Source organism: Equus przewalskii, chromosome 20 (genome assembly GCF_037783145.1).
Source record: "Equus przewalskii isolate Varuska chromosome 20, EquPr2, whole genome shotgun sequence".
NCBI lineage: Eukaryota > Metazoa > Chordata > Mammalia > Perissodactyla > Equidae > Equus > Equus przewalskii.
The window spans coordinates 25,215,686-25,243,640 of NC_091850.1; the positions used below are offsets into that span (position 1 = coordinate 25,215,686).

The 27,955-nt window shown below is 37.1% G+C and overlaps 1 protein-coding gene across 18 annotated transcripts in view; it reads left to right on the forward strand.

The window, feature by feature from the left end:
- The window catches only part of PRKAA1 (protein kinase AMP-activated catalytic subunit alpha 1), a 38,034-nt gene extending 12,793 nt beyond the window's left edge, over positions 1–25,241 (forward strand). For 11 of the 18 annotated variants that reach the window (XM_070586923.1, XM_070586905.1, XM_070586907.1 and 8 more), the window contains 8 exons: positions 5,835–5,976; positions 7,895–7,988; positions 11,466–11,610; positions 12,818–12,905; positions 16,185–16,409; positions 18,700–19,186; positions 19,298–19,424; positions 21,814–25,241. In XM_070586923.1, the coding sequence (XP_070443024.1) occupies positions 7,929–7,988; positions 11,466–11,610; positions 12,818–12,905; positions 16,185–16,409; positions 18,700–19,186; positions 19,298–19,424; positions 21,814–22,058 (1,377 nt within the window). In that variant the 5' untranslated portion in view covers positions 5,835–5,976; positions 7,895–7,928 and the 3' untranslated portion in view covers positions 22,059–25,241. The remainder of the gene's footprint in view (positions 1–5,834; positions 5,977–7,894; positions 7,989–11,465; positions 11,611–12,817; positions 12,906–16,184; positions 16,410–18,699; positions 19,187–19,297; positions 19,425–21,813) is intronic. The other 7 variants (XM_070586922.1, XM_070586916.1, XM_070586919.1 and 4 more) reach the window with 1 other exon arrangement.
- The last annotated feature ends 2,714 nt before the right edge of the window (positions 25,242–27,955 follow it).

The window sequence follows — 27,955 nt, forward strand, 5'->3', positions numbered from 1 at the left end:
GAGCAATGGAAAATAACCCTAAATAGTAATAGCCAGCGTTTATTTATCAAGCACTGACTGTGCCGGGCACCATAGAAAAGTGCTTTACAAATCTTCCCTTGTGTATTCCTTGCAGTCACCTTATGGACTATGTGGTATTCTTATTTTTAGGTAAGTGACTAGACGGTTGAAGTAATTTCACTTGCCCAAGTCAAACGTTTGGTAAATACCTTCATGCAGGAACAAAACCCAGGTCTGTGTGACTACAAAGTCTGTGCTTTGTGCACAGGTTGCCTTCTCACGTGGAAGTGAAATTGGGTACTCAACCCACTCCTGAGAAAGGTGGACCTACTAATAGCCGTCGTTGTTTTTCCCTTCCCTTTGGAATTTTTTTTAATGGAAAAGAATATAGAACAGTAAGTCAAATTTGAAAAAAAGTCACTGTAGAATAACTATTTTCATTTTAGTAAATTATCATTTTCATGTGAATATTTTTTGTGTAGCTGGAAAATGTCAAACGCATATATAATTTTTGTTTGCTCTTTTCATGTTTATAAGAAGATTTTCTTTTTCTGTAGTCTTCCTATGAGAGTCTATGTTGGAATAACAAGGTATTAAATTCTTCTCTGGAATGGGTCATTTAGGTTACTTGTGGTCTGTGCTCTTACGTAAGACACTGTAATAGACATATTTATGCACATTTCTTCATCTACTTGATTCCAAGTTAAATTCTGAGTAGGGAACTGCAGATTGTAAAAAAATGGAGTATCACTCTTAGTGCTATTCTAGGACGTTGACTCTTCTTTAATTCCCCTAAAATGTTCTGTTGGTTTACGCAGCCATGAATAAGGAACTAGTGTACTAATTTTCCATTCAAAAACCAAACTGATCATGTCCCCTGCCTGTTTCCATAGTTCCTAATGTCTCCGGTGTGTGTGTGTGTGTGTGTGTGTGTGAATTTGAGTGATTTCTTTACAGTCGCTGTCATGACACCCTCTCCCTCCCTGCCTGTCTCAATTTTGGTTTGAATATTTATGCAATCATACTTTTGTGATTTCTTCTGTTGTTTCAAAAGAGAGGAAATTATGCCTCTATACTTTCTTCTAATTAATTTATAATTTGATGAAATGCTCAAGTACTAGAAAAAAGTCTTGAGCTACAGCTTGATTGTTTGGTTATTGATTTCGTTCTTTATTCTGCATTTTTTGGCGGGGTTCTATTCATAGGCAGAATAATATTCTTCTCCCTGTTACTCATGAATTGAATTTTACTTGATTCCCTGTTCCTTGTCTATCACTTTCCCTCCAATTCTTGCCAATTTCTTCCTCATTTTTTGGTATGTGTTCCATAAAATTTCATCACATTTCTGCTGCAACTTACTGCTTTCTGAATGATTTTAATTGTTCTGTTGGAGTTGGTTATCTTGCAGTTGCACATTTGCTGGAAGGATTTACATTGTAGAGGTATTGTGAAGGTTAAGAAAGAATCTAGACAAAATGGAAGGTGAAATTAGGTGGTAAATTGTATTCTTGAAAAGGACTGAGAGTTAAGACTCCAACTTAAACACTTTTCTTTGAGTCTTATTTAACAAAGACTTTTTTCTCCCATCGTGAAATACTGTATAACTTAACATTGGATTTAATATTATTAACTAAAATATTTAAACAAAGTAGCAAACACTTAAAAAAAATTCAAACTAGTGAGGAACCACTTCATCCCTTGTTCTACCCTCTTGACTGCAGGGTGTGGGGTGGGGCAGAAGAGCTGGTCACTCATTGTCTTGGGTAGCCTGGTGGGGATAAAATGTTGAATTGTTGAAAACCTCTGGACCTGACGATCTGTAAGGAAGGTTCTGTTTAGTTCTAAAATGTTGTGCTTTTTATTGTTAAATAGTCAAGAGCACCTATTCAGTGAGCAGCAAGCAATGAGTCTTTTCTTTCTTTGAGAAAAATAATTTCACTATCTTAGAGCTCCCCTGCTTGAAGACCCGCAGTGCTTCTTGATCTTTGGGGGTCTTTAAAGGATGGTCAGCTCCATCGCAAATCCCATATCAAGCAGGAAAGCCTATTTATATTTAGATTGGAATAATGAGAAAAATTCTTTGTTTAAAGTAATGTTTTAGATACAAGAAATTTAAAATATCAGTGTTGAGTTTTCAAATGGGAAATAGTAAAAAATATTGTATTCATCCACTAGGGCTGCCGTGCCAACAGATGGCAGACTGAATGGCTTTAACAACAGAAATGTGTTTCCTCATGGTCTGGAGGCCAAAGTCTGAGATCCAGGTTTCAGCAGGCTTGATCTCTTTGGAGGCCTCTCTCCCTCGCTTGCAGATGGCTGCCTTCTCCCTCTGTCCTCACATGGGCTCCTGTGTGTCCCCCTGCTATCTCTGTGTGTCCTCATTTCCTCTTATGGGGACCCCAGTCAGGTTGGATCAGGGCCCACCTGCACTGTCTCATTTTAGCTCTGTCGCCCCTTTAAAGGCCTTGTGTCCAAATGCTCTCACATTCTGAGGTACAACAGGTTAGGGCTTCAAGGTGAATTTTGAAGGAGACACAATTCAGCCCATAACAAGTATAAATTACTAAGAAGGGATTTCTTGGTATCATTACACTTGATTTTTCAGCTGGTTGTTATCAAGATTGCCAGGGAAAGCTCTCTGATATTGGTCTTACAAACTATGTTCTAATTTAGAAGAGAAGGTTTTCTTCCTGGAAAGATAAAACCCTAAATCGCTTATTTAAAAATTAAAATATATATATATATTTTTGTAAAGTAATACATAGGTATGTTAAAAAAGAGTGTTAAGAGGTATATTCATAAAACAGAATTCCCTACTCCCCACTTTCAACTCTTAGCTGTTTCTTCTTGTATTTGTTTCTGTGGTTTATTTTTTAAACCTCCACGTTTCTAATTGATGTATGCATGTGTACAGTCTATCTTGTAATTCTTGTTGACAGAGTGTTTTTGTTGACTCCCTGTTATGGTACATGAGGATTTTAGTTCTCTTGTACCTTTTCCTCTACACCCTTATTCTCCTAATATAACTATATCATACTTGAAAAGCCTTCATCTTTGGCATTTTCATCATTGTGACTGTAAAAACTATTTGCTGAGCCAATGCTATGGCTATATTTTCTTATAGAACTTTTCATTTTTCCTGTAGTTAGTAAATTATTTCATTTTTTCATTTGCTTAGTTTTATTTGAAACTAAGGGTAAATTTCCCACATCTTCAAATGCCTTTGTAAAATATCTCTCAATACAGTGTTCCATACTTTCAATCTGTAAGATAATTTGTCCTTTTTCATCCCCTGGGAATAACTATCTTGGATCCTCTGTTGCATTTCTCTCTGGATTTGTTGCCTTCCAGCCCCCTACACATCTGTTACCTAGGACTTTGCTTCATTACCATATTGCAGATTCTCTTAGTTTTTCTCCTATGTTAGAGATCCCTCTTTTACTGGATAACATCTTTTTTGGTTTCCTTCCAGATTTGGTGATTATATATTCTCCAGTAGATTCTTGAGAAAGGGTGAATAGAAGCTAAATTTTTGGAGACTTTGCCTCTATAAGAATGTCTAAATTCTTCTATCATCGTTGGTTATCTGGGCATAGTATTCAGAATTGAAAGATAATCACTTAAATTTGTTTTTCTAATTTTGAAAAGTAGAAACTACATGCTCACGAACCAAAATGTAAAAGGTTCCAGGGGTTATGGATGGGGACATGCATCTGCAGTGTGGGGGAGCTGCTTGGGATGATGGAACTGTTTCATGGCTGATTATAGTGCTGGTTACACCAGTTTCTACATGTGTTAAAATCCAGTTTCTACATGTGTTAAAATTCGTAGACCTGAACACCAAAATAAAAAGCTTCAATTCGAATGTATGGTAGTTTTAAAAATGAAAAATAAGTTAAAAGAATTTACAAATAGATGACATAAAGAGATGGAAAGACATTCCATGCACATGGATTGGAAGAATAAACATAGTTAAAATGTCCATACTACCTAAAGCAATCTACAGATTAAACACTATCCCAATCAGAATTCCAGTGTCATTCTTTACAGAAATTGAACAAAGAATCCGAAAATTCATATGGGGCAAGAAAAGACCCTGAATTGCTAAAGCAATCCTGAGAAAGAACAACAAAGCTGGAGGCATCACAATCCCTGACTTCAAAACATACTACAAAGCTACACTGATCAAAACAGCATGGTACTGGTACAAAAGCAATGCACAGATCAATGGAACAGAATTGAAAGCCCAGAGATAAAACCACACATCTGTGGACAGCTTATCTTCGACAAAGGAGCTGAGGGCCTACAATGGAGGAAAGAAAGTCTCTTCAACAAATGGTGCTGGGAAAACTGGACAGCCACATGTAAAAGAATGAAAATCAACCATTCTTTTTCACCATTTACTAAAATAAACTCAAAATGGATCCAAGACCTAAAGATTAGACCTGAAACAATAAGTCTTCTAGAAGAGAATATCAGCAGTACACTGTCTGACATCAGCTCCAAAAGAATCTTTTCAGACACCATAACCCCTCACATGAGGGAAACAATAGAAAGAATAAACAAATGGGACTTCATCAGGCTAAAGAGCTTCTTCAAGGCAAGGGAAAACAGGATTGAAACAGAAAAACAACCCACTAATTGGGAAAAAATATTCACAAGTTATTTATCCGACAAAGGGTTAATCTCCATAATAAACAAAGAACTCACACAGCTCAACAATAAAAAATCAAACAACCCAATTACAAAATGGGCAGGGGACATGAACAGACATTTCTCCAAAGAAGATATACGAATGGCCAATAGACTCATGAAAAGATGCTCATCATCACTAATCATCAGGGAAATGCAAATCGAAACTACACTAAGATATCACCTTACACCTGTTAGAATGGCAAAAATATCCAAAACCAAGAGTGACAAATGTTGGAGAGGCTGTGGAGAACAGGGAACCCTCATACACTGTTGGTGGGAATGCAAACTGGTGCAGCCACTATGGAAAACAGTATGGAGATTCCTCAAAAAGTTAAGAATAGAAATACCTTATGACCCAGCCATCCCACTACTGGGTATCTATCCTAAGAAGCTGAAATGGGCAATTCCAAAAGTTCCATGCACCCCTATGTTCATCGCAGCATTATTCACAATAGCCAAGTTATGGAACCAACCTAAGTGCCCAGCAACTGATGATTGGATAAAGAAGATGTGGTATATATATACAATGGAATACTACTCAGCCATAAAAAAGGACAAAGTCATCCCATTCACAACAGCATGGATAGACCTTGAGGGTATTATGTTGAGTGAAATAAGCCAGACAGAGAAAGACGAACTCTGTATGACTCCACTCATAGGTGGTAGTTAACATATGGACAAAGAGAACTGATCAGTGGTTGCCAGGGGAAAGGGGGGTGGGGTGAGGGCACTAGGGGTGAAGTGGTGTACCTACAACATGACTAATAATGATGTACAACTGTAATTTCACAAGGATGTTAATTTTCATAACCTTAATAAAAAAAAAGTTCATAACTAATAAAAAAAAAGAATTACAAATACAAAAATGTATACAGCAAAAATGAAGTCTCTTTTCTTTCTCCCTCCTCTTGGCTTCCAGCTTACCTTTCTGGAAGCAACTGTTATCACTTTCATATGTTGTTTCCCACTTAATTACTCTTAAACATGTACACATTCATGGGTCAATCAGGCAAAATTAAAAGGAACTTAAATTTGCTCAAGTATTTTTTGAGAATGCTAAGATTACTACTCTTAGAATACCTCTAAATATGTTATTAATGAAGGCTGGCTCTAACTTATTAAAATTATTTCTCCTACAGTTGGCAAACATGAATTGACTGGGCATAAAGTTGCTGTGAAGATACTCAATCGCCAGAAGATTCGAAGCCTCGATGTGGTTGGAAAAATCCGCAGAGAAATTCAGAACCTCAAGCTTTTCAGGCATCCTCATATAATTAAACTGTAAGATCTGATTGTATTAAATATAGTCATAGAATTTTTGCATCATTTTTGTTAACCTACTTAATCCAACAAGCAAGAAAGATGACTGACATTTCCTCAGTCTATTCCCTGAGGGTTTTAAAACTTCTTCCCATTCATGTATTTATCTAACCCCATTCATGGTCACTTAAGCCTGTGTTCGTGTTTTGCTTATCAGCTGTTATCTTTCTCATTCTTTCTTGTCTTCTGGACAATGCCCTTCTGATATCTTCAGTGCCCCTATTGCTGTAGGACGTATGATGATTTGCTAGTAAAAACTCTTGACCTCTGCATTTCCCTGTGGTGTCAGTTAGCTCACTAGAGACGGTGCAGTAGAAAGCGTTCTCCCCAGTGCTGTTTATATCTGATGAAACAAATGACAAATACTAGAATTTCAGGAATCCAGTATTTCAAAAGGGCAGTAATATTACCATTGTTTTACAGTTGCCAAGTGTAGGGTCTACAGATAACTTAGTTACTGCTCAGCTTTCCTTTTTTTTTATTTTCTGATTAGCCCTAAGCTAACATGTGTTGCCAGTCCTCCTCTTTTTGCTGAGGAAGACTGGCCCTGAGCTAACATCCATGCCCATCTTCCTCTACTTTACATGTGGGACGCCTACCACAGCATGGCATGCCAAGCAGTGCCATGTCTGTACCCGGGATCCGAACCAGCGAACCCTGGGCCACCAAAGCGGAACGTGTGCACTTAACTGCTGCGCCACCAGGCCAGCCCCTACTCAGCTTTTTTATGCAGGCTATAAGTTAAAACTGCTTAGGCTTTTCTGCTGAACTGGCTGACTCACGCTTTATTTCACTCTCACCTCTTCTCATTGGTTGAGGTGCCGTGGTTTTAAATACCATCCATATGCTGATAACCCCTAAATATACATCTCCTGCTTTGAAACCTCAGCCCTGGACTCCAGCCTCGTATGCTCACTGCCTGCATCTCCATTTGGATGTCCAGGAGGCCTGCAAAACTCGACGTGCCCAAAACTGAACTGTGTATTACCCTCCAAACCTGCTCTTCCCACAGTTTTTCCCATCTCAGTTCATATCCAGTTCCCTCAGGGCAGAAACTTAGGAACCATCCTTAACTTCCCATTTCTCCCACTTCCCACCATCCGTTCCATCTTTCTCTTCAAAATATGTCTGGGATCTGAGTGTTTCTCATTTCCTTCATTGCTGTCAACCCAGTGTCAGCCACCTTCGTCTCTCTCATGGACTACTGCATTCGCCTCCTGCTTCCACCTTTCCCGTCCAGTCAGTTCTTCACATTGCTGCCAGAAATTAAAGTTACCCTTTTAATAGACCAGATCACATGACCGCTTTGCTTAAAACCTTCAGTAGCTTTCCATCTCCCTGAGAGTAAAACCCAGAGCCTCATCCTGGCTTGTAAGGTTCTGGGTCCTCTGGTCTCCAGTTACCTCATTGACTCTCCATCCTCTGTCCCGCTCTCAGCTTCCTCTGCTCTTCCCTTCTTACCATTCCTCAAACATGCCAGCTGGGCTTCCACCTGGGAGCCTCGCACTTCCTGTTCCCTCTGCCTGGTTCACCTTCCTCCTAGATAATGGTATAGTTTGCTCCCTTACTTCCATCAGGCTCTGCTCAAATGCTACTTTATCAGAGAGGCCTTCCTCGAACACCCTGAATGAGAGATTCCCGAGTTTGCTTCATTCCTCTTCATAGCATGTTCCACCACCTGAGATATTGCTTATTTACTGAGTGTCTGTTTCCTGGCTCCTGGAACATGAACTCCGTGAGAGCAGCGAATCTGTTGTGTTCTTGCAGTGTTCCCAGTTCCTAGCACAGTGCCTGGTATATTATAGGCGCTTAGTAAATATTTATTGAATGAATGAGTAAATATGTTTTAATATTGGTAGATAATGTTTTCTCTCACCAGGTACCAGGTCATCAGTACACCATCTGATATTTTCATGGTGATGGAATATGTCTCAGGAGGAGAGCTATTTGATTATATCTGTAAAAATGGAAGGGTAAGCCGTTCTGATTTAATCCTGTGTATATTTGTAACTCCCCTTATCCCTTACTAGCTTTGAGATATCAGGAAGCAGTTTTATTAAGAGGTCTACTTAATAACCAGTTCCCTTAGTTTTATACTTTTCTACAATCATAGACTATTTAGAGCTAGGAAGGACCTTAAAGATTATCTCCTTGGCTACTTATACAGATGTGGAAACAGACTCACAGTTTATATATTTGCTCGAGGTCACATGATTTATTAATGATGGAATTGGATTGAGAGCCCAGAACTCATGATCCTCAGACTTGTGCCTTTGGGGCATACAAATACCTTTAATACACATCTTAAAGTATATACTTAATCCTAACAAAATTTATTATTAAATACTTAAAGATCTAGGCCTTGCTAGTCAACCCTAGCCATATTTAAATTGCATTCATTTTTTGGTTTCAGAAATCTGATGTACCTGGAGTAGTAAGAACAGGCTCCATGAATGAGATTTAAAGAACTTAGAGTTGAAAGGAGCTTTAGAAGACATTTTGAACAGTATCTTAAGTTAAGATACAGAAACCGAACACTGCCCGCCACCCATCCCTTTTCTCACACCCAGGTTATGTGGTATGCAAAAACCTCCTCTGGAAGAGCTGGATCTGGCACGGAGAAGCCAATTTTTTTACCTCCCAGTCTAAAGTTCATTATGTCATTCATTCATTTGTTATATGCAGCATATCTGTTTACTTTCATCATTAACCAAGTTAATTTTGATTTTCCCATTTCTTAACATGGTTCATTTCAATTTCAGGTATTCTCCTTCTCTAGTCACTGTAAACCACCCCCACCCCACCTCCCCACCCCCAATTTTCTGCCTGGAAAAATGGAAACAGGCACAAATGGAATTGCTATCTTGTTTTCTTACCTTTTCTCTTCTTTTTTTCATTTCTTGGTCATTTTGCTTTCCATTATGGGAATTTTCTCTAATTTTTACCCGTTGCATAATAAATTTCAGCTTTCATCTTTTATTTCAGAGGTCTCTTTCTTGTTTTCTGAAATTTCCTTTCTTTAAATAGCCTATTTTTGTTCCACAGATGTAATAACCTTATCTTTCTGAGGATGACAATTAGTTTTAAACAAAAAGGGGCCTTCTGCTCCCAGCATTGTTTCTGTTCCTTCTGTGCTCCTTTATTTTCTGTTCATTTTACTAGTCTTTGTCTGTTGTGTATGGCCCTTCCTCAGATATCTGGTGATTCTTGGTTGTCCACTCATGTTTGACAATGGGGCACTAAGTGCCAAGTTCATCTTGGTGGAACTTATTGATTGGTGGGCCTTCGCATAGGCTGAATAGGTAGAGGCCTGTCCGTTTTATTAGGGTAGACCAAAATGTCAGTAATTACAAATATTTTTCCCTTGGATCAGATAGTTGCTCCAGAAGATACCTTCCTGTTTCCTTGAGAGTATTAGCTGCCAGTATTCCAGTTGCTGAATGGGGAAGAGATCTGCAAGTCTCACTAGTTAATATGTTGACTTTCACTTAATTGCCAAATTTTCCTTCTGGGGCCTCATCTCTGCCTTGGTGTCCTTGAGAACAGAGCTGCTTCAGCATTACTAAAGAGTAAATCATGGGTCTTATTTCCCAGTAGGACTGAATTTAAAACTTCTTACTTCAACCAGTTGTCCTGTTGTCAGTCCACCTCTCCCTTGTCCCTCAGAAATCCCCAGTGCTTCCAATTTCTAAGCTTTTCCAGGGTTCTGTGAGTAGACAAGTTTATTATTGGTTTCCACCCCCTTGGGCTTAGGTTTCAGCTTTCTCTGGCTGGTGAAGTCTTTGTCGCTCTTCATCCACTCTCTGGCTTGGTGACTTCTCTTGATTACTGCTGTCTCTTCTCTTACTATTCTTTATATGCTAATGTCATTTTAGGGATGTTTCAGGGAGTGGAGACAAAGGTTCAGTATTTACCTGGAAATGAGCTTTGACTTTGCTAATCTTCCTTTGTAGACTTCTCCTCCTCCATCCTTTGTACCGTATTTATTATTGATATAGTGTAATTTTCACTTTTTATAGCCTATCTAGTTATTTTACCTTTTATATTTTGTTTAATCAATTAAGTTTTCTTCTATTTCACATTTAGAACCCATTCTTGTTTTCATTTAGTATATTTGATATAAAAAGTTTTATTGTATTAAAAAATGAACCTACATTTCTTCTAGAAATAAAGGTGTTAGATTGTTAACGCATTAATATTTTCTTTAGAGGAAGGGTATCTATAGTACTTTAGTAGTTTTAGCTTTGGCTTCAAAAGAAATTCCTAGTTCATCTTTCCCCCCAGATTATTTATGCCATTTAAGGTGTAGAAGTGTGGTTTTAGAATGCTAATTTGTGACCTGTGTTAGAGAATTGCATATTAGAGTCCTTTGCCTAGAGGATTAATAGTTTATTTATTAAATATGACCTCTTGGGAACAGGTATGTCTAAGTGGTGGTTATCGCTTATGGAAAAAACATCATAAAATAAGAAAATATGGATAAATAGAATGAGAAGTTTTTAAAGAATCTTTAAAAAAATGTAGCTGCAGGAGCTGGCTTGATGGCATAGTGGTTAAGTTTGTATACTCCACTTCAGTGGCCTGGGGTTCACAGGTTTGCATCCCAGGCACAGACCTAGCACCGCTCATCAAGCCACACTGTGGCGGTGTCCCACATACAAAATAAAGGAAGACTGGCACAGTGTGATCTTCCTCACTCCTCCAAAAAAAAATGTATTTGCAGCATAACATATAATTTTTTCAGTAAGCAGACTAAAGATAAATGCTTTTGTATTTTCTAAAACATATGAATTAAGGTTTTTCTTTTGTTAAAATTAAAACATCTTTTATTTCAGGACCTGTAACGTTGTTGCTTACTAATTCATTAACAATGCTTAAATGTACTTCCTCATAGAGTCTGAAATAGTATCCCCCCCACAATATAACTCTGTGCCCTTATCCTGCTTTGCTTTTCTTCAAAACACTGTCACTCTTTGACGTTACATTTATTTGTTTATTGTCTATTTTCATCCACTAGATTAGGGCCTTTTTTTATTTGTTGCTATATCAAGAGCATCTAAACAATGCAGGGCACATTGAAAATATTTAATACGTATTTGGTAAAGGCGTAAAGGATGAAACATTTCTAATTTATAGGAGAAAGCATGCCTCATTTCAAGTAGAAATTGAAACTATTTGTAATAGCTCATGAGACAGAAAGGAGAGCAAGCTATTACAGTGTAGTTGTCTGAGTGATAATATTAGAAAGTTGAGTTGCTGATTTGGGCTGCAAGATCCTCTGAGCATTTCTGTTTTGTGCTGCATATCTCTTCTCCCCATTCAAAAGTATCTCGTGAGTGAGGTTTGTGGAAAAGGTTTCATGCATTTTGACAGTTTTGTAGGTTGGAGAATTATAGGTAAAAGATTTCTTCTGAAAGACACACCTTTAAGATGCCTCTCTTCTTTTCTAGCTCGATGAAAAAGAAAGTCGACGTCTGTTCCAACAGATCCTTTCTGGTGTGGATTATTGTCACAGGCATATGGTGGTCCATAGAGACTTGAAACCTGAAAACGTCCTGCTTGATGCACACATGAATGCAAAGATAGCTGATTTTGGTAAGCAGATTTTTATAGTTTCATACGTGCATTATGTTTAACAAACATTAATAGCATTCCTCAGATAATTTTTACTTCTATAGAATACATTGAGTATCCCAAAATAGTATATCCCCACCATTTTGTCTAGGAGTATACAGAAAGGGGAAAAGCTAAGGAATTCTCTTTTCTTAGCTTTGTGTCTTTAAAATTGAGTTTTATGATAGGAGGTAAATAATTTAAGATGGCAGCCTTAGAGAAATCATTTGAAAAGAGAACTATTATAAGTGAAGGAGAAGTTAGCAACCTTGTTTCCTATGTGTTGTTGTGATCAAGTATGGAGCAAGAGGAAAGACACTGGGATAGAGTTATTTAAACTTGGAAAACCAGAAGGTAAACTATATGAACAAAATTATTTTAAAAAAAAAAACTATTTTAAATGACAGAAAAGCATAATTACAGCTTGAGGAACATTATTTCGATTGTCCAAAATGAAGTGATTTTTCCTTTGTTTCCTATACAAATTGCCATTGACATTAATAAACCTAAGAAAAATGAATCTCTGCCACTGTCTTTTGCTTAGCTTCAGTTCAAATCAGAGGAGGTTCTTAGAAGTATTTTCCTCAGTTTTGAATATATATATTTTAGTCTGTGGAGATTCATGGAACAGTGCCAACCAGCTCTGAGCTGCTGTGTGATTTTTTGGTAACTAAGTTGTTTTGACTGACTTGTTCCTCAATTGTCATGATTATTTTTATAGAGTGCATTTTTGCGGAGGCAGAGGTTTCTTTTTGGAGTAAAACTATGAAGGAACTTTGATATTAAAAATTATTTCTTGTTGATTTTTTTTAGAGAATCAGAACAGGGCTTAATAGAAACTTTGAATTTTAATTCCTCTGCTCATGTGTTCTACATTTTTTCCCCTTGTAATTTTTGTATTAACAAAACTTGAACATGCCAACTTTATTCTAGTAAGCAGAATAACCAATTGCTTCATATATACTCATTAAACTCCAACAGTGCACTACCTTTAAATGTTGAAATAGATTACAAATTTTAGGGCACGATAGCAAAATATTTGGGAAATAGTAAAGACTACACTTTTTGTTGAAGTAAAGAAAAAATGATGATTTATCACTTTAATACAAATGCAATTTTAGTGTTTAACAGTTTTGTTTTTATTTTTGTTCTTGGGAAATCTTGAGTAGTTGATTTTGTGTATTTTCAGGTCTTTCAAACATGATGTCAGATGGTGAATTTTTAAGAACGAGTTGTGGCTCACCCAACTATGCTGCCCCAGAGGTCATTTCAGGAAGGTAATATTGGACTCTCCCCCAGTACATTTGTACTTGCCTTTTTCTCTTAGATTTTGTTAGCCTGTAGCATCATATTTAATCCTAGTGAAAGGAAAGAAATTAGAGGGTTTATTCTTTTATTGAGAAAGTGTTCTGTTTTAAGAATAAAACATTATAATGTCTTTATTTTTTTTTTAATTTTTTTTTCCTTTTTCTCCCCAAAGCCCCCCGGTACATAGTTGTATATTCTTCGTTGTGGGTCCTTCTAGTTGTGGCATGTGGGATGCTGCCTCAGCGTGGTTTGATGAGCAGTGCCATGTCCATGCCCAGGATTCAAACCGACGAAACACTGGGCCGCCTGCAGTGGAGCACACGAACTTAACCACTGAGCCACCGGGCCAGTCCCTATAATGTCTTTTTTTCTTTTTGACGAAGATTGGCCCTGAGCCAACGTCTGCTGCCAATCCTCCTCTTTTTGCTGAGGAAGACTGGCCCTGAGCTAACATCCGTGCCCATCTTCCTCTACTTTATATGTGGGACGCCTGCCACAGCATGGCTTGCCAAGCGGTGCCTCGGTCTGCACCTGGAATCTGAACTGGCAGACCCTGGGCTGCTGAAGCAGAACGTGGGAACTGTGGCACTGCGCCACTGGGCTGGCCCCAGAATAAAACATTATAAATGAATAAGTATTAAGGACTCCATTTATAGAGGAGAATGTCGGTTTGCAAGTCAATATTAAAGTGGTTAAATGAGAGGACTTTCACTTTTTTCCCAGGTGGAAGAAATTGAAGGTTTAAAACTAGTGAGTTTTAAAGCTAGGTAAGACATTAAAAACTTGAATAATACATAAATATCTCAGTTAAAAATGGTTGGGGCTGGCCCGGTGGCGCAGGGGTTAAGTTCGCACGTTCCGCTTCTCGGCGGCCCAGGGTTTGCTGGTTTGGATCCTGGCTGCGGACATGGCACCACATGGCACACCATGCTGTGGTGGGTGTCCCACATATTAAAAAGTAGAGGAAGATGGGCACAGATGTTAGCTCAGGGTCAGCCTTGCTCAGCAAAAAGAGGAGGATTGGCAGTAGTTAGCTCAGGGCCAATCTTCCTAAAAAAAAAAAAATGGTTTACTATTTACTTAGATGAAGAATTAAAAGTGCAATGTGTACCTTTCATTTTTCAAATAGATGGCATTTTGTAGCTTTAGGTTTTATGATGAGGTGTCTTGGGGAATTGGACTGAACTGTTGATAAAATCTTCAAACTTGATTTATTTTAAATTTTCATTGTTGAAATCTTTTAGACTGCAATATTATAAGAATTCTGACCTCTCAATTTACTAACCACCAGTGCTGAGAACATGAGGATCTTTGTACAGTGCAGCTTTTCAAATAGTTTAGATAACAGGAAAATTTAATTTAATTTTTCTTTTTTAAAAATTGGCGCCTGAGCTAATAACTGTTGCCAATCTTCTTTTTTTTTTTCTTTCTGCTTTTTCTCCCCAAATCCCCCCAGTACATAGTTGTATATTTTAGTTGTGGGCCCTTCTAGTTGTGGTATGTGGGACGCCGCCTCAGCATGGCCTGATGAGTGGTGCAGTGTCTGCGCCCAGGATCCGAACCAGTGAAACCCTGGGCAGCCACAGCAGAGCGTGCAAACTTAACCACTCAGCCACCGGGCTGGCCCAAAATTTAATTTTTTAAAGGGTAATTGTTCTTCACTATACCATTGAAATTGAAAACAGAGAAGGTTAAGTTTATTTACTAGGGGTTTTTGTTTGTTTGCTTGTTGTTTTAGGACGATTGGCCCTGAGCTAACATCTGTTGCCAATCTTACTCTTTTTTTTTGCTTGAGGAAGATTAGCTCTGAGCTAACATCTGCGCCAGTCTTCCTCTATTTTATATGTGGGTTGCTGCCACAGCATGGCTGACAAGTGGTGTAGGTCCGAGCCCAGGATCTGAACTTGTGAACCCAGGCTGCCGAAGTGGAGTGTGCCAAACTTAATCACTGTGCCATAGGGCTGGCCCATTTACTTTTCTTTTGGTGAGAAAGATTGGCCCTGAGCTAACATCTGTGCCAGTTTTCGTCTATGTTGTATGTGGGTGGCCCCCACAGCGTGATTTGATAAGTGGTGTGTAGGTTTGTGCCCAGGATGTGAACCTGCAATCCCCAGGCCACTGAAGCGGAGCACGCAAACTTAACCACACCATTGGCCTGATCCCCCCCCCACCGCCCATTTGCTATTTTTATAATTAACTTTTAATAACTTTTCACTCAAACCACATTTCTTTATTTTAATGTTTCACATCCTCATTCATTCGGAATGCAGAAATCTTGTAGAATTTTCTTTCTGTTTTCATAAGGTTGCTTGCGTAGCCTGCACAGAGAAATTATATTTGTGTGAAAGCATGGCTATGAATAGAGCAGAAGTATCTAATTTTAGACTTATCAAGCTTCATCATTCTCTTTTTATATTAACCTAATGTTCAATTTTTTTTTTTTAATTATTTCATTTGTGTTGTCTAAATTCTTTTGGGAAGAAAACAATTCAACACATGGATCCTGGGGACAGTGTTAGTTAAATGTATAAAAATAAATGTAGTTATGCATATATGCAGTGGGCATTTTTGAAGTCTAATTTTCCCAGTTTGGATACAGTCTTTCTGTGAGGTCTGGATGAATGGAAACTTACTTTCAAGACAATATTTATCGATCAGTTCAACAATTTATTTGACCAGTTTATAGACATCTTTCCCTGAAGCCAGACTTCGAATGGGTTACTAACTAGTCTGCAGCTGTTAAGTCAGTTGGCTGGAGTGTATTGCAAATAGGCATTTAAACTCCTCTGTGAACCAGTTAGCTTGGTTTCCTTTTGCAGCTTCAGACCCCTTTAACCTTGGGAGGAGGTCTTGGGTTATTGGGGAGAGTGGATTTAGAGTCCATCACTAAAGAACATTCTCAGTTGATGAAAGATCATTTAATCTCTCACCTATAACCAAAAACAATGGTTTTAGGTTTAGTGGTGATATTTTTGTTTAAGGTTTGGCCCTATTGGTTGGATCTCCTGACGATCACAGTAAGATAGTGAGAAGAAAATTTTAATTATAGTCTATAACTTAAATTCATAACTTTTGTTTTCAAAGATAATACTGGTGAAATTAGTATAGAATCTTTATGTGTAGTGTGCAGCAGTGACTATAGAAACCACGTGATAATTCTTTGTGAAGTATCCATATTGAAAATTTTTAATTGATTGACTCTTAAGTTGCTAATGATTCTTTAATGCAATTGGTATTTCCTATTACAGATTGTATGCAGGCCCAGAGGTAGACATATGGAGCAGCGGGGTTATTCTCTATGCTTTATTATGTGGAACCCTTCCATTTGATGATGATCATGTGCCAACTCTTTTTAAGAAGATATGTGATGGGATCTTTTATACCCCTCAGTATTTAAATCCATCCGTGATTAGCCTTTTGAAACATATGCTGCAGGTGGATCCCATGAAGCGGGCCACAATCAAAGATATCAGGTAATAAAGCAACTTGGAGATCAGCAGCTCTAACAGTATCAATGAGATAAGTTAAGTGAAAGAACAAGTTGCAGGCAGTATGTACAAAGTAATCCTGTTTTTATGTTAAAAAATACAGTATATGGACACATTTATTTTTTTATTTCGGTATTTAAAAATACACCCTAAACCGGCCCCCTCGGGGAAGTGAGACTGGTGGGAGGGAGGGCTCTCACCTTTTATTTACGCATCTTTCTTTGTTTTGAAATTGTAACAATGAACATTATATTGCTTTTTAAATTAAAAGAAAAAGCTAATGAAAAATAAAAAGGATCCTGGTGGGGTGTTAGATTTTGTAGTGGGTCTTTAAAATTTTTTGTAGTATGCTTCATCTGACTTTTATGTGTTCTCATCAGGGTTAATACTTTATAGTTGTAAATTTGTGTGTTGCTATTTGAGTTCTGATCTCATGAATTATTGTCTTTTTCCCTTTTGTACATCTCAAGGAATGAGAAAATTTTAATCAATGACATGTTTTTTTGTGTAGTATACATTGAATCGCATATGAAATTGCTGTTTTGTAGGTAAAAAGTCCCTCAATATTGCCAGTTTCATATGGTTCAACTAAGAGTTTAAGTAAGGCAGAAGTGATGATGACAAACATACTTCTCACATTTAGGCGAGTCATTTCTGATGGAGACTTTAAAAAATCACTTCAAACTTTGTTTCTTCTGCCATCGTTTCCTTCCTGTTTTTCCCCCTGTGGAAATTTCTCTTTTGGTCTTCTAATGGTTAGATAGCACACTTCTCTGAGTTGGAGGGACAAGGAAGAAAGAAATCAGATGTTGATCTAGGAATAGTAAATAAGAAAGCATTAGGGTTATGAAGAAGGAAAGAGTATATGTAGAACTTAAAGCTTGTTTACTTTCCATTTACCCCATATGCTGTAGACTACCTAAAAAAGAGGCCATGGATGGCAGGGCAGGACTTTACCAGCAGAGGAAAAGGACAAATCATTCTCTAAAATTCTAACAATTCTCTAAAAACAGTCATGCGTCACTTAATAACGGATATGTTCTGAGAAATGCATCGTTAGGTAGTTTCGTCGTTGTGTGAATATCATAGAGTGTACTTACACACAAACCTAGATGGTGTAGCCTACTGCACACCTAGGCTGTATGGTACTAATATTATGGGACCACCAATGTGTATGTGGTCTGTCATTGACTGAAACATCGTTATGTAGCGCATGACTGTATTTTAAAGTATCTGAGTGAGAGAGGCTTTTTCCTGGGTTTTACTTAGTTTTCCAATTTAAATGTAATATGTGATAATTGGAACAGACTTAGAAAACACCAAAAAGAAAATAGAGAAGAGGACTAAAATGATCTTTAATTTCTTCACCCAGAAGATAATCATTGTTCTTTTGGGTGTTTCCTCTCTTGATGTTTTTAGTTTCAGCGTAGTTTTTTGACGTAGTTCAGATCAAACATATCCTTTTGTGTGTGAAGTTGGGATATCCTCAGTTCCTTCATTTAAAATAAAGGGACACTATTATCTTTATAGAGTAGTTTTGAAAATGAGGCGAGATAATGGATATAAAGTGTTTAGCTTAAAACGTACCACACAGTAAGCACTCGATCAATGGTAGTTGTCTATTTTTGTTGTTATATTTTTTCACTTAACATTGTATCAAAAGAGTGTTATAATGAAGCTCCCAGAATATGTTCTCTTTCTGAGCTGGAAATAATCTGGTCTTTGTCATTTGTCATTGTCCTTCGTTCCAAAACTTTAAATAAAAGTGTAGACATTTCTCACTGTTGCTACGGCAATGCTTTCTGCCTCTTAAAATCAGAGGGAGGCTGGAGTAATTCCCCCAATATTTTTTGTTTGTTTGTTTGTTTTTTTGAGGAAGATTAGCCCTGAGCTAACTGCTGCCAATCCTCCTCTTTTTGTTGAGGAAGGCTGGCCTTGAGCTAACATCCATGCCCATCTTCCTCTACTTTATATGTGGGATGCCCACCACAGCATGGCTTGCCATTCAGTGCCACATCTGTACCCGGGTTCCGAACTGGCAAACCCCAAGCTACCAAAGTGGAATGTGCACACTTAACTGTTGCACCACTGGGCCGGCCCCTTCCCCATAATTTAAAATGAAATGTGACCGAGAAGAGGAAAATCTCAGTTTAAAAAATGATGATACCCTAAGAGTATAAATACAAAGAAATTCCTATCCTAAATTTCCCAAAGCATTAGTTTCAGTTTCATCTCTACTCGAAATCCTTCTCCTGATCTTGCCATTTTCTCTTAGGGAACATGAATGGTTTAAACAAGACCTTCCAAAATATCTCTTTCCTGAGGACCCATCATATAGTTCAACTATGATTGATGATGAAGCCTTAAAAGAAGTATGTGAAAAATTTGAATGCTCAGAAGAGGAGGTTCTCAGCTGCCTTTATAACCGAAATCACCAGGACCCTTTGGCAGTGGCCTACCACCTCATCATAGATAACAGGAGAATAATGAATGAAGCCAAAGATTTTTACTTGGCGACAAGCCCACCTGATTCTTTTCTTGATGATCACCATTTGACTCGGCCCCATCCTGAAAGAGTACCATTCTTGGTTGCTGAAACACCAAGGGCACGCCATACTCTCGATGAATTAAATCCACAGAAATCCAAACACCAAGGTGTAAGAAAAGCCAAATGGCATTTGGGAATTAGAAGTCAAAGTCGACCAAATGATATCATGGCAGAAGTTTGTAGAGCAATTAAACAACTGGATTATGAATGGAAGGTAAGAAAGAAAGAGCATTCTGATTGTTGGCACATTTGGCAAACCTGTAGTCTGAAAATATTTTATAGAAGAATTGCTTTTGACTTTGTCTTTGTCCATACCATATGCTAGGTTGTAAACCCATATTACTTGCGTGTTCGAAGGAAGAATCCTGTGACAAGTACCTACTCCAAAATGAGTCTACAGTTATACCAAGTGGACAGTAGAACATACTTACTGGATTTCCGTAGTATTGATGGTATGTATGTCACACAAAACAGCACTGTTAACATAGTTAGACCTTATTACCTACCTTGGCATTTTAGTCTTTGGCTCTCTTGAAGCTTCTTGAATTGTTCCTAGTAATTCAATAGCAAAACAATATTAAAATGTGAGATTTTGTGCCTTTGGGATGTCAGCATTTGTGAATCTGGTTCTTGGAATCTTAGAGTGTATTGTCCTTTTAAGGTTCTCTCCTTGTAAGATCCTAAAGCCAGATGCAGTCTGATCCTAAAGGGGTAGTTTCTGCCACATTTCTGGTTTTTGGTGTGGTTCATTTGGTAAGATAAAACGTTTTATTTAGAAACAAATGTTGACTTTTTATTTTAAATATGTTTTATATCTGATATTTAATAACTTTTACTTTTTATTTAAGAATTAGAGTACAGTTATTAGCTTTTAGAGTCGAGTGACAAGGCGCTGTCAATAGATTCAACTCATAGCTCGCAGGACAAGCAATTATTTGCCGAGTTAGGTTTCTTTCAGGGGGCAGAGGGAAATATTTGGTACACTTTAGGGACTTCTGGTTATTTTTTTCTTCTGAACTAGCCTTTTCCTCCCAGCCTGACCCTAGAGACATAATCAGAGATATGTATCCTTTGTTTGTTTTGTGAGTGCTTTATGATTCCAGTAGTAATTACATTTCAATAAAATGTTCTTAAATAATAGATCAGTTTTCTGTGGAATGCACTATGTAAGGATTCCTGGGACTAAAGCATTTTAAGTCCAAGATAATTATCATAATTAGTTAAAGGTGACATTGTTAACCTTATACCAGGTCTCCTGTACATTTGTATTTACCTAGAATCATAAATAGTAATATACCACCTAATGATCAAATCACTGAAATATTTAAAATTTTAAGTTAAGTATTTTAATTGGTCATCAAAATAATGACCCTACTGTACTATAAGATCTTCAGGTACCTCCTTGAGTTTTATTAAAGAAACTTTATGTTGAATATGTTTTACTGTTTGAAAATGAAAATCTATACTCAGAAAATATATCTCTGATTACCATTATGTATAGTTTGCCAGAATATCCCCTCAACTATTTAGATTGGTTAAGTTGAGGTAAATTATTAATGCAGAAAGCAGACATTTTTGTTTTTGTTGTTTTTATTTTTAAATGGGAAAAATATATTCCAAGGTATGTATGAATAAACTATAACAGACTTCTAGTAAATGGTACAATATCATAACGTGGTTTGAAATTTACATTAATTCAGATTTCCCATGAGTATGCACTCAAACCTAATTTACCTTATCTATTAAAAAGCCTGACGGAACACACTTGACTCATAATTCAAGTAAAAATATTCTCTTTCTTTACCCCAAGAGAATATTTACAAAAGGGTATAGATGTATATATAAATGTTCTGTCACAGAGCCTTTAATTAAGTACAAGTTTATGGCAATTCTTCACTAGCCAGTCAATTGAGTTAAGATGTGTTGCCACTCTTGTTCATCTGAGATTGAATGGAATTATTACATGAGATTCACCTATGAATTTTTTGCCTTCTTTATAAACTCCAAGATAGTAGCTACATAGTATCAGAAAGACACAGGTTTGAGCTGTGATAAGCTAGCCAAACCTGTTTGTCTGCATATCTGTATGTCCAGATGGTGTGTACCTGCTAATACCTACGAGTGCAGTCTGAGATATGGGTGTTATTTTTCTCACTGTATTAGGGTCAATTTCCCACCTTAGGCTTATGAGCACCTGGACTTACCAATTGAATGACCATTTATTGTTTTCGTATGTCTTCCCAACTGTAGATTTTCCTTGATTTTTGTTCATTGGAAGTGTTGCTCTTTAATAAGATCTTAAATCGAATATGAAGAGAAAGAGGGAGAGTGAAAAGCACTGAGATGAGAGTGAGGAGAGTTGGGTTCCAATTTCCCTCTCTGTTCATTTGTTACCTATGGCAAGGCACTTAACTTTTGGGGGTTTATGTTTTCTTATCAATAAAATGAGGAGTCAGATGAGATGATTTCCAAGATTCCTTCCAAATTTTAAGTGTGTTTATTGTATGATTTTAACATAGAGGGATTAATTTTTATTGCTAGGGAATGATGTTTATTAAGCCCCAAGTTATTAGTTTATTGGGCTCTCAATGTTGGATTGCAAGACTGATGAGTAGCTCTGTGCTGTACCCAGTCTGGATTAGTCATCAGAATACATGTCGTGTGTAAACGTCAAGTGGTTTAACACAGGTTCATTGCCTCTATTTTAGAAGGTGTTCAAAATAAACATGCTCTTGATAGCTGGTCAGTGGTCTTACTCAAAAAAGCAAATTAAATACCATTAAAAAATTGGAAGGGAGTATTTCTAGATCATAATAAATAGAAGATTTTTGTTTTACCCAGATGAAATTACTGAAGCCAAATCCGGGACTGCTACTCCACAAAGATCGGGATCCGTTAGCAACTATCGATCTTGTCAGAGGAGTGATTCGGATGCTGAGGCTCAAGGAAAATCCTCAGAAGCTTCTCTTACCTCATCGGTGACCTCACTTGACTCTTCTCCTGTTGACTTAACTCCAAGACCTGGAAGTCACACAATAGAGTTTTTTGAGATGTGTGCGAATCTAATTAAAATTCTTGCACAGTAAACTTAAAACTTTGCTTATTTCTTTGAGAGCAATAAGCATGTATAATAAATCATAGCCAAATGCTTCCATTTATAATCAAGTTATGTATAACTATAACTGAAGATTGGCCTTTTGGAATGCAGTTTGCACAGGGATTGGAACATGATTAATAGTTAAAAGCCTAATGTGCAAAAATGAATTTAGATAATTTTATTGTTCGTTGTTCAGTAGGAATATAGCATAATATAATATACACAATGAATTATAGGTCTCTCAGGCTCACTTGATTTTTGGCTATTTTATATTTAGTGTACACAGGGCTTTGTAGAATATTAATTTACCATGAAGGCCTTCGTATATTATTCCATGTTGGTGTGTTATATATTTGCTTCATAAATTTATTCAATAAATATTTGCCTAGAATCCCCAGAGACCTTTATAGATGAATTTCTTTTCTGAGCTCCTTAACTTCTTAAATAGCAACTATCTTCCAACAGTAGGAACAGTCTGGATGACTCTTCCATATCCCCCCCTTAATATTCTGTAGTCTATGGTAAGTCATATCAAAGATTTTAGACACAATTAAAAATTTTTCTTTAGCTTGGTAAGCCCCAAAACACACAGAACTTACATATTCAGATACTCTAGGCACTAAGTTTAATCTTAAAATTTGTCTCATTCTATTCTGTACATAAATTGCTCTTTTTGTCACAAGAGCTGAGTTGCATATACTGTAAATAAATCATGTTATTTTGCCACTCTCACAAATTCTGCTGCTCATCATGTCGGGGTATTGAAGGTATGCAAAAATTTCTAGCCATTCGATTATCTATCTTTTAAATCGATTCAGTGTGCAGAAAGCACCTCTCTTACAAACTGTTCAAACGCTCAGATAAGACTATTTCTCCCAAATTTTATTATGAACATTTTTAAAAATAGAAAAATTGAAAAGCTGGAGGGTGATCCCACGTGTATGTACTACTTAGATTCAGTACTTGTTAACATTTTGCCATATTTGCTTTATCTGTATCTATCTATGTGTATATAGATATAGTTAGACATATATATGCATGTGTATATATGCCTTTTTTCCCCCAAACCATTTGGATGTTGCAGACATACTCATCACCCCTCAACATTTCAAGCATCTCCTAAAAATAATGACATTTTCCTAAAAAACCATAACAGCATTATAAAACTAGTAATTCCATAATGTTATCTAATCATGCATATTTAGACTTCCCCAGTTGTCCTCCAAATTTCTTTTATAGCTAGTTATTTCAAACTAGGATTCAGCTAAAGTTTACACATTACGTTTGGTTATGTCTCCCTAGTCAGGTGTGACATTATTATTATTCTGATAGAATATGGAATAAATCAGTTCTTCTAGATGGTTACATTTGTTTTGGGTTTTAATTACTTTTAAAAAAGTAGCATTATGGGAACTGCCTGAAGATGCTTAATCTTCCTAAGATCTCTGATTTATGTTTTTTCTTGCTCTTAGTAATAGCATTACATAATAGGTGTAAATGAAGATTTAAAGTCACCTCAGATAAAATTGGTATCGTGTATTCTAATAAGTAAAAAATTAACTATCAGCCATAATTGCCTTAGACTATTTTAACTTCAAGAAATTGATTTTGGTGGGGGGGTATTAGTCATTCTTCCATTGCAACACAGCTGTTCTTTTTTTCTCTTTTAAGACTCTGTATTATAGGATTGGATTGTGAAGTAACAGCGAACACCTATGTAACCAGACAGTAATGTCCTCAAATATTCTGACAGCTTGCATAAATTATTACTGTGGTCGTAGATTTGGCTTCAGCACCCCTGGAAATGTGCACTGAATTCAAAAGAAAAATCTTGCTTCTTTTTTTGTCCAGGGCTTGTTCTATTCAATTTCGAATCGGAAAGCTATATAAAATAATAGAGGAGTTCCATTTAAATATAAGTTCAACCTGTATTTATAATTTGTATGTGGCCTCTGTTTGGGGGATATTGATTTCACAGATGCTGTCAATGCAGCATTATGTTCCTGATGTTAAGAACAGAAGAGTGTATTTTTAAAGTCACAGATTTGTATATAGAACTAACATCGCGGTGAAGTCTCTGAGCTGTTGTGGGGAGGGGGGAACAAAAGGAGGAACCCATTGAATAGGACCTTCTAAAAATTGTTAATTTTGTAAACTTTGCTTCTTTTTAAGTTATTGTGATTCCTTTTAGTTACTGAGTTTTATTTTGAAGATATTTAAATATTGCACTTGTACAATAGTATGATAAATGCACAGAATATTGCAGTGAATTCTTTTTTAAGCTGAGATATTTGAAATGATAACTTTTGGTTGAGTATGTCAAGGTTGCATCAGAATTTTCACAAATTTATTGTGGTTTGCAAATTCTTATTAAATGAAGCTATAAGGGAGTCAATGCAAATGATTTTTAATCTTTTTTTATCTTTTCAGCAATTTATATTTTTTGTGATTTTATGCAACCATATTTTTACTTTGTCTTGACAACTGAAAGATGTATAAGGTTTTTGCCAGAAATGTACTGTATACATAGTTTTAAATATAACAGATTTTACTGATATGTAAAAATTTTGCCATTAAAATAAATGATTTCTCACTGAGAGGAACTTTTCTACCAGGTTGGGGGATGTGGGAGCTTAATATATCATATCTAATTTAAATAATTTCACTGAAATAAACTCCATTGCTTTTACTTTGGTTATATTTTCTCTTGAGATGCTTTTTGTAGTTTTTCAGAGTTTTAAATGATTTTATACAAAAAATCCTGCCCTCTGCCCCTCCACCCCCTGCCCCGCTCCCTTTTGACCTGGTAGTAATACCATTCACATTGAATTAATGCTTGGTGGACTGTTGCTGGCTGTAGAATTTCATGTGTCTATGCTCTGGCACTTTTGGAATGAAAGAAAAATGTGTGTTGTTTCAATCTTTTCCCCTTAATTCCCTCCATCTCCCCTATCCACAATAGAAATCTCATTGTCATCATGAGTTCTGACGAGATGGATAAAATTCCACATACAACGTAACTTAAGTGGGTGGTAGGGTAGAAATCAGTCTTTGTGGTACAGCATTTCTGAGATGTGTTCATGTATGTTTTAACTGGAGTATAAGTAGATAACTTCAAATACTTTGATTTGGAAGATGGGTAATAAAGGAAAACATCATTTTTCATCTGTTACGATGTGCTTAACTTCTTTAATGTCTGGAAAAACTAAATGAAAAAAAAAAAGCTCTGGTTCATGGCTGACCATCTGTGTACCTTTTTAACAATGTGCCTAAATATAAAATATAGTGCTTCAACAAATTTTAGCACTCAAACATTGTGATTTTTGCCTCAACTAAATTAGTTTTGATTTCATCTAGGAGTTAGCCACCGGAACGAAATATTAAGATACATAGAAGAAAAGTCAAAGTGGGTCCCATATCTGCGGCTGCTAATAACATTGGATTTGGTTAGAATTCCATTACTTTAGAATTCAGTTAGTCTGAAATCTATCCCATATGGCACTGTTAGCCAGGCTTGTGTTAGATTGTTGGCATTATAAATCCTTAAAATAGCTTGATAATTGTAACAAAACAAAACACTACTAAAGAGTATAATGAACAGTATGTAAGGTGGTTCTTTAGGGAACTTAGAAATTGCTCTAGGTATTTACCCTGACTGTACAAAATTGTACAAGAAATTCTTTTCTTTGAAAAATCACTATTTATTCAACTGTCCTATTTATTGTAAACAAATACTGTTCTATTGTGAATGTCAATAGATGTTAACTATGATAAATTTAGAAGATTGCTAGCAAGTTGGAAGATGATCATGTCTATAAACAGACAGCATGTGAAACCTGTTAAATGTATTGACAGCTACATCAAGATCAGAGAAGTTAGCAGAGAAGTGGTGGGTGAAGTGTGAAAGCTGAGTGTTGGAGGTAGCCTGTACCAGAGTAGAATGGATCAAGGTTAAATTATTTGAGAGATTTAGGAGAGACCCTAAGAAAGGGGTACAGCTTCAAGACCATTTAATAATTCATTCTGCAAACCATATGCGCTTGTAAGGGTACTATGAAGCAAGCACTACGAGTGTGACCATAAGGCATAAATCCTGCTCTGAGCCTCTGGTTAGGGAGATAGATATTTTTAAAGACTTCTATAGAAGTACAGCATATACAGAAAAGTGAACAAATCATAACTATTTGGCTCAATGAGTTTTCAGTGTTTTAGGTTTCTTAATCTCTACCCAGCTTAAGAAACATTGCCACCACCTTAGTGTCCTTTATAATTAATATCAGAAGTGATATACTACCACTTCTGCCCTATCTCTTAGGTAACACAGAACAACCCTGGTACTATGTGGGAAGGAAGTACACAGAGTGAATGTCAGGAGGAGGGACCGCAGGAGGCCATCTTGGAAGCTGGCTACCACAATCACGCATTGATCATTTTGAAAATAATAGTTCACTTATGCAGCTCTTAGAAAGTTGATGCATTTAATCCAATGATATAAATAAAAATCACGTCTGATATCACCACTGATCTCATCAGAAAAGTGTGGAAGTACTGGGAAGCTGTCAAGATCATTATGGCAAATACAAGTTTTCTGAAATCATAAATTCTTGAATTTTATCATTGGAAGCACTGTCGCTTGTTTTTCTTGAAGTAACAGACTCCCTTTGTTCATTTTCAAGAAAAGTCCTGTCATACTGACAAATAAAAATGGCAAGCAATAGGATATATTGGACTCCATGAGGAAGCCATTTGGTGTAAACCTAATTCGGCCTGACCGTGTCTTCCCAAAAGGGCCTGACCGAGGCTATTGAGCATGCATTGTATATCTGCTTTATATTCCCTATAGCAAGAACAAAGGCCCTTGAGATAAAGGTGCAACTTCCCTCCCCCTCCCAACGTTGGCATTCCCTTAAGGATTAAGCATCTCTCCTTAGGCTAGGAACTGATTGCTGCGCTCACCTGTGACCACCCAGCTTGAGACAATAGACTTGCCTCCTGCTACGCCCACCGAGATAGCAGACTCACTACCTGCTGTGTCCATCAAGCACTGTGCTGACAGGGCGATCTTGTGACTATTGTGGGAGGGACATTTCAATCATATTGTCGACAAAAATAATCCATAACCAATCTATATATGAAAATTTGGGTGAGTTTACTCTAGCTGAAATCTGAGGACCATGGCCCAGGGCCTTTCTTCTCGAAGGAAGAAGGGGCACCAAAGAAGTGAGGTACACAGAGTGGTTATATACCCTCATACGGGACATTTCACATATGATTGAAATCAATGATTTCAAATATGATTGAAAAAATAATTGAAATTATTTTTTCTTACCATGAGTGTGTGGTGGTGAGGAACAGGAGGACTTCTGGGACAGTTTGGTATCCTTGCCTTAATTCGTGCTGAGGCACCGGAGGTTTTACCCACCACTGCTTTTCCATTGCCAGGGCAAGTGTCCACACTGTGAGAAAGGCCAATGATGTCTTCGTATTTGCATGAAAATCTTTTTGACTTTGAAACGGTCTTGGCAACCCTCAGGGATCTGGATCACCTCGGAGACTCATGGGTTCACATCAATGCTTCTCAATGGGGCAGGGGTGGGGGGGACCATTTTTCTTCTAGGGACATTTGGCAATGTCCGGAGACATTTTTGGTGGTCACAGCTCGTGGTGGTGGATGCTAAAGGCATCTAGTGGCTGGAGACCAGGGATGCTGCTAAACACCCTACGACGCACAGCAGAGGCCCCCCTTCCCTCGACAACGAATATCCGGTTTGAAATGTTACAGTGCTGAGGTTGAGAAAGCCTGGTCTACAAAAATAGTTTTCCTTTGCACAAGATAGCTACCTCGACAAATTAACAATCTCAATTTTTCAATTTCCTAAACACCTC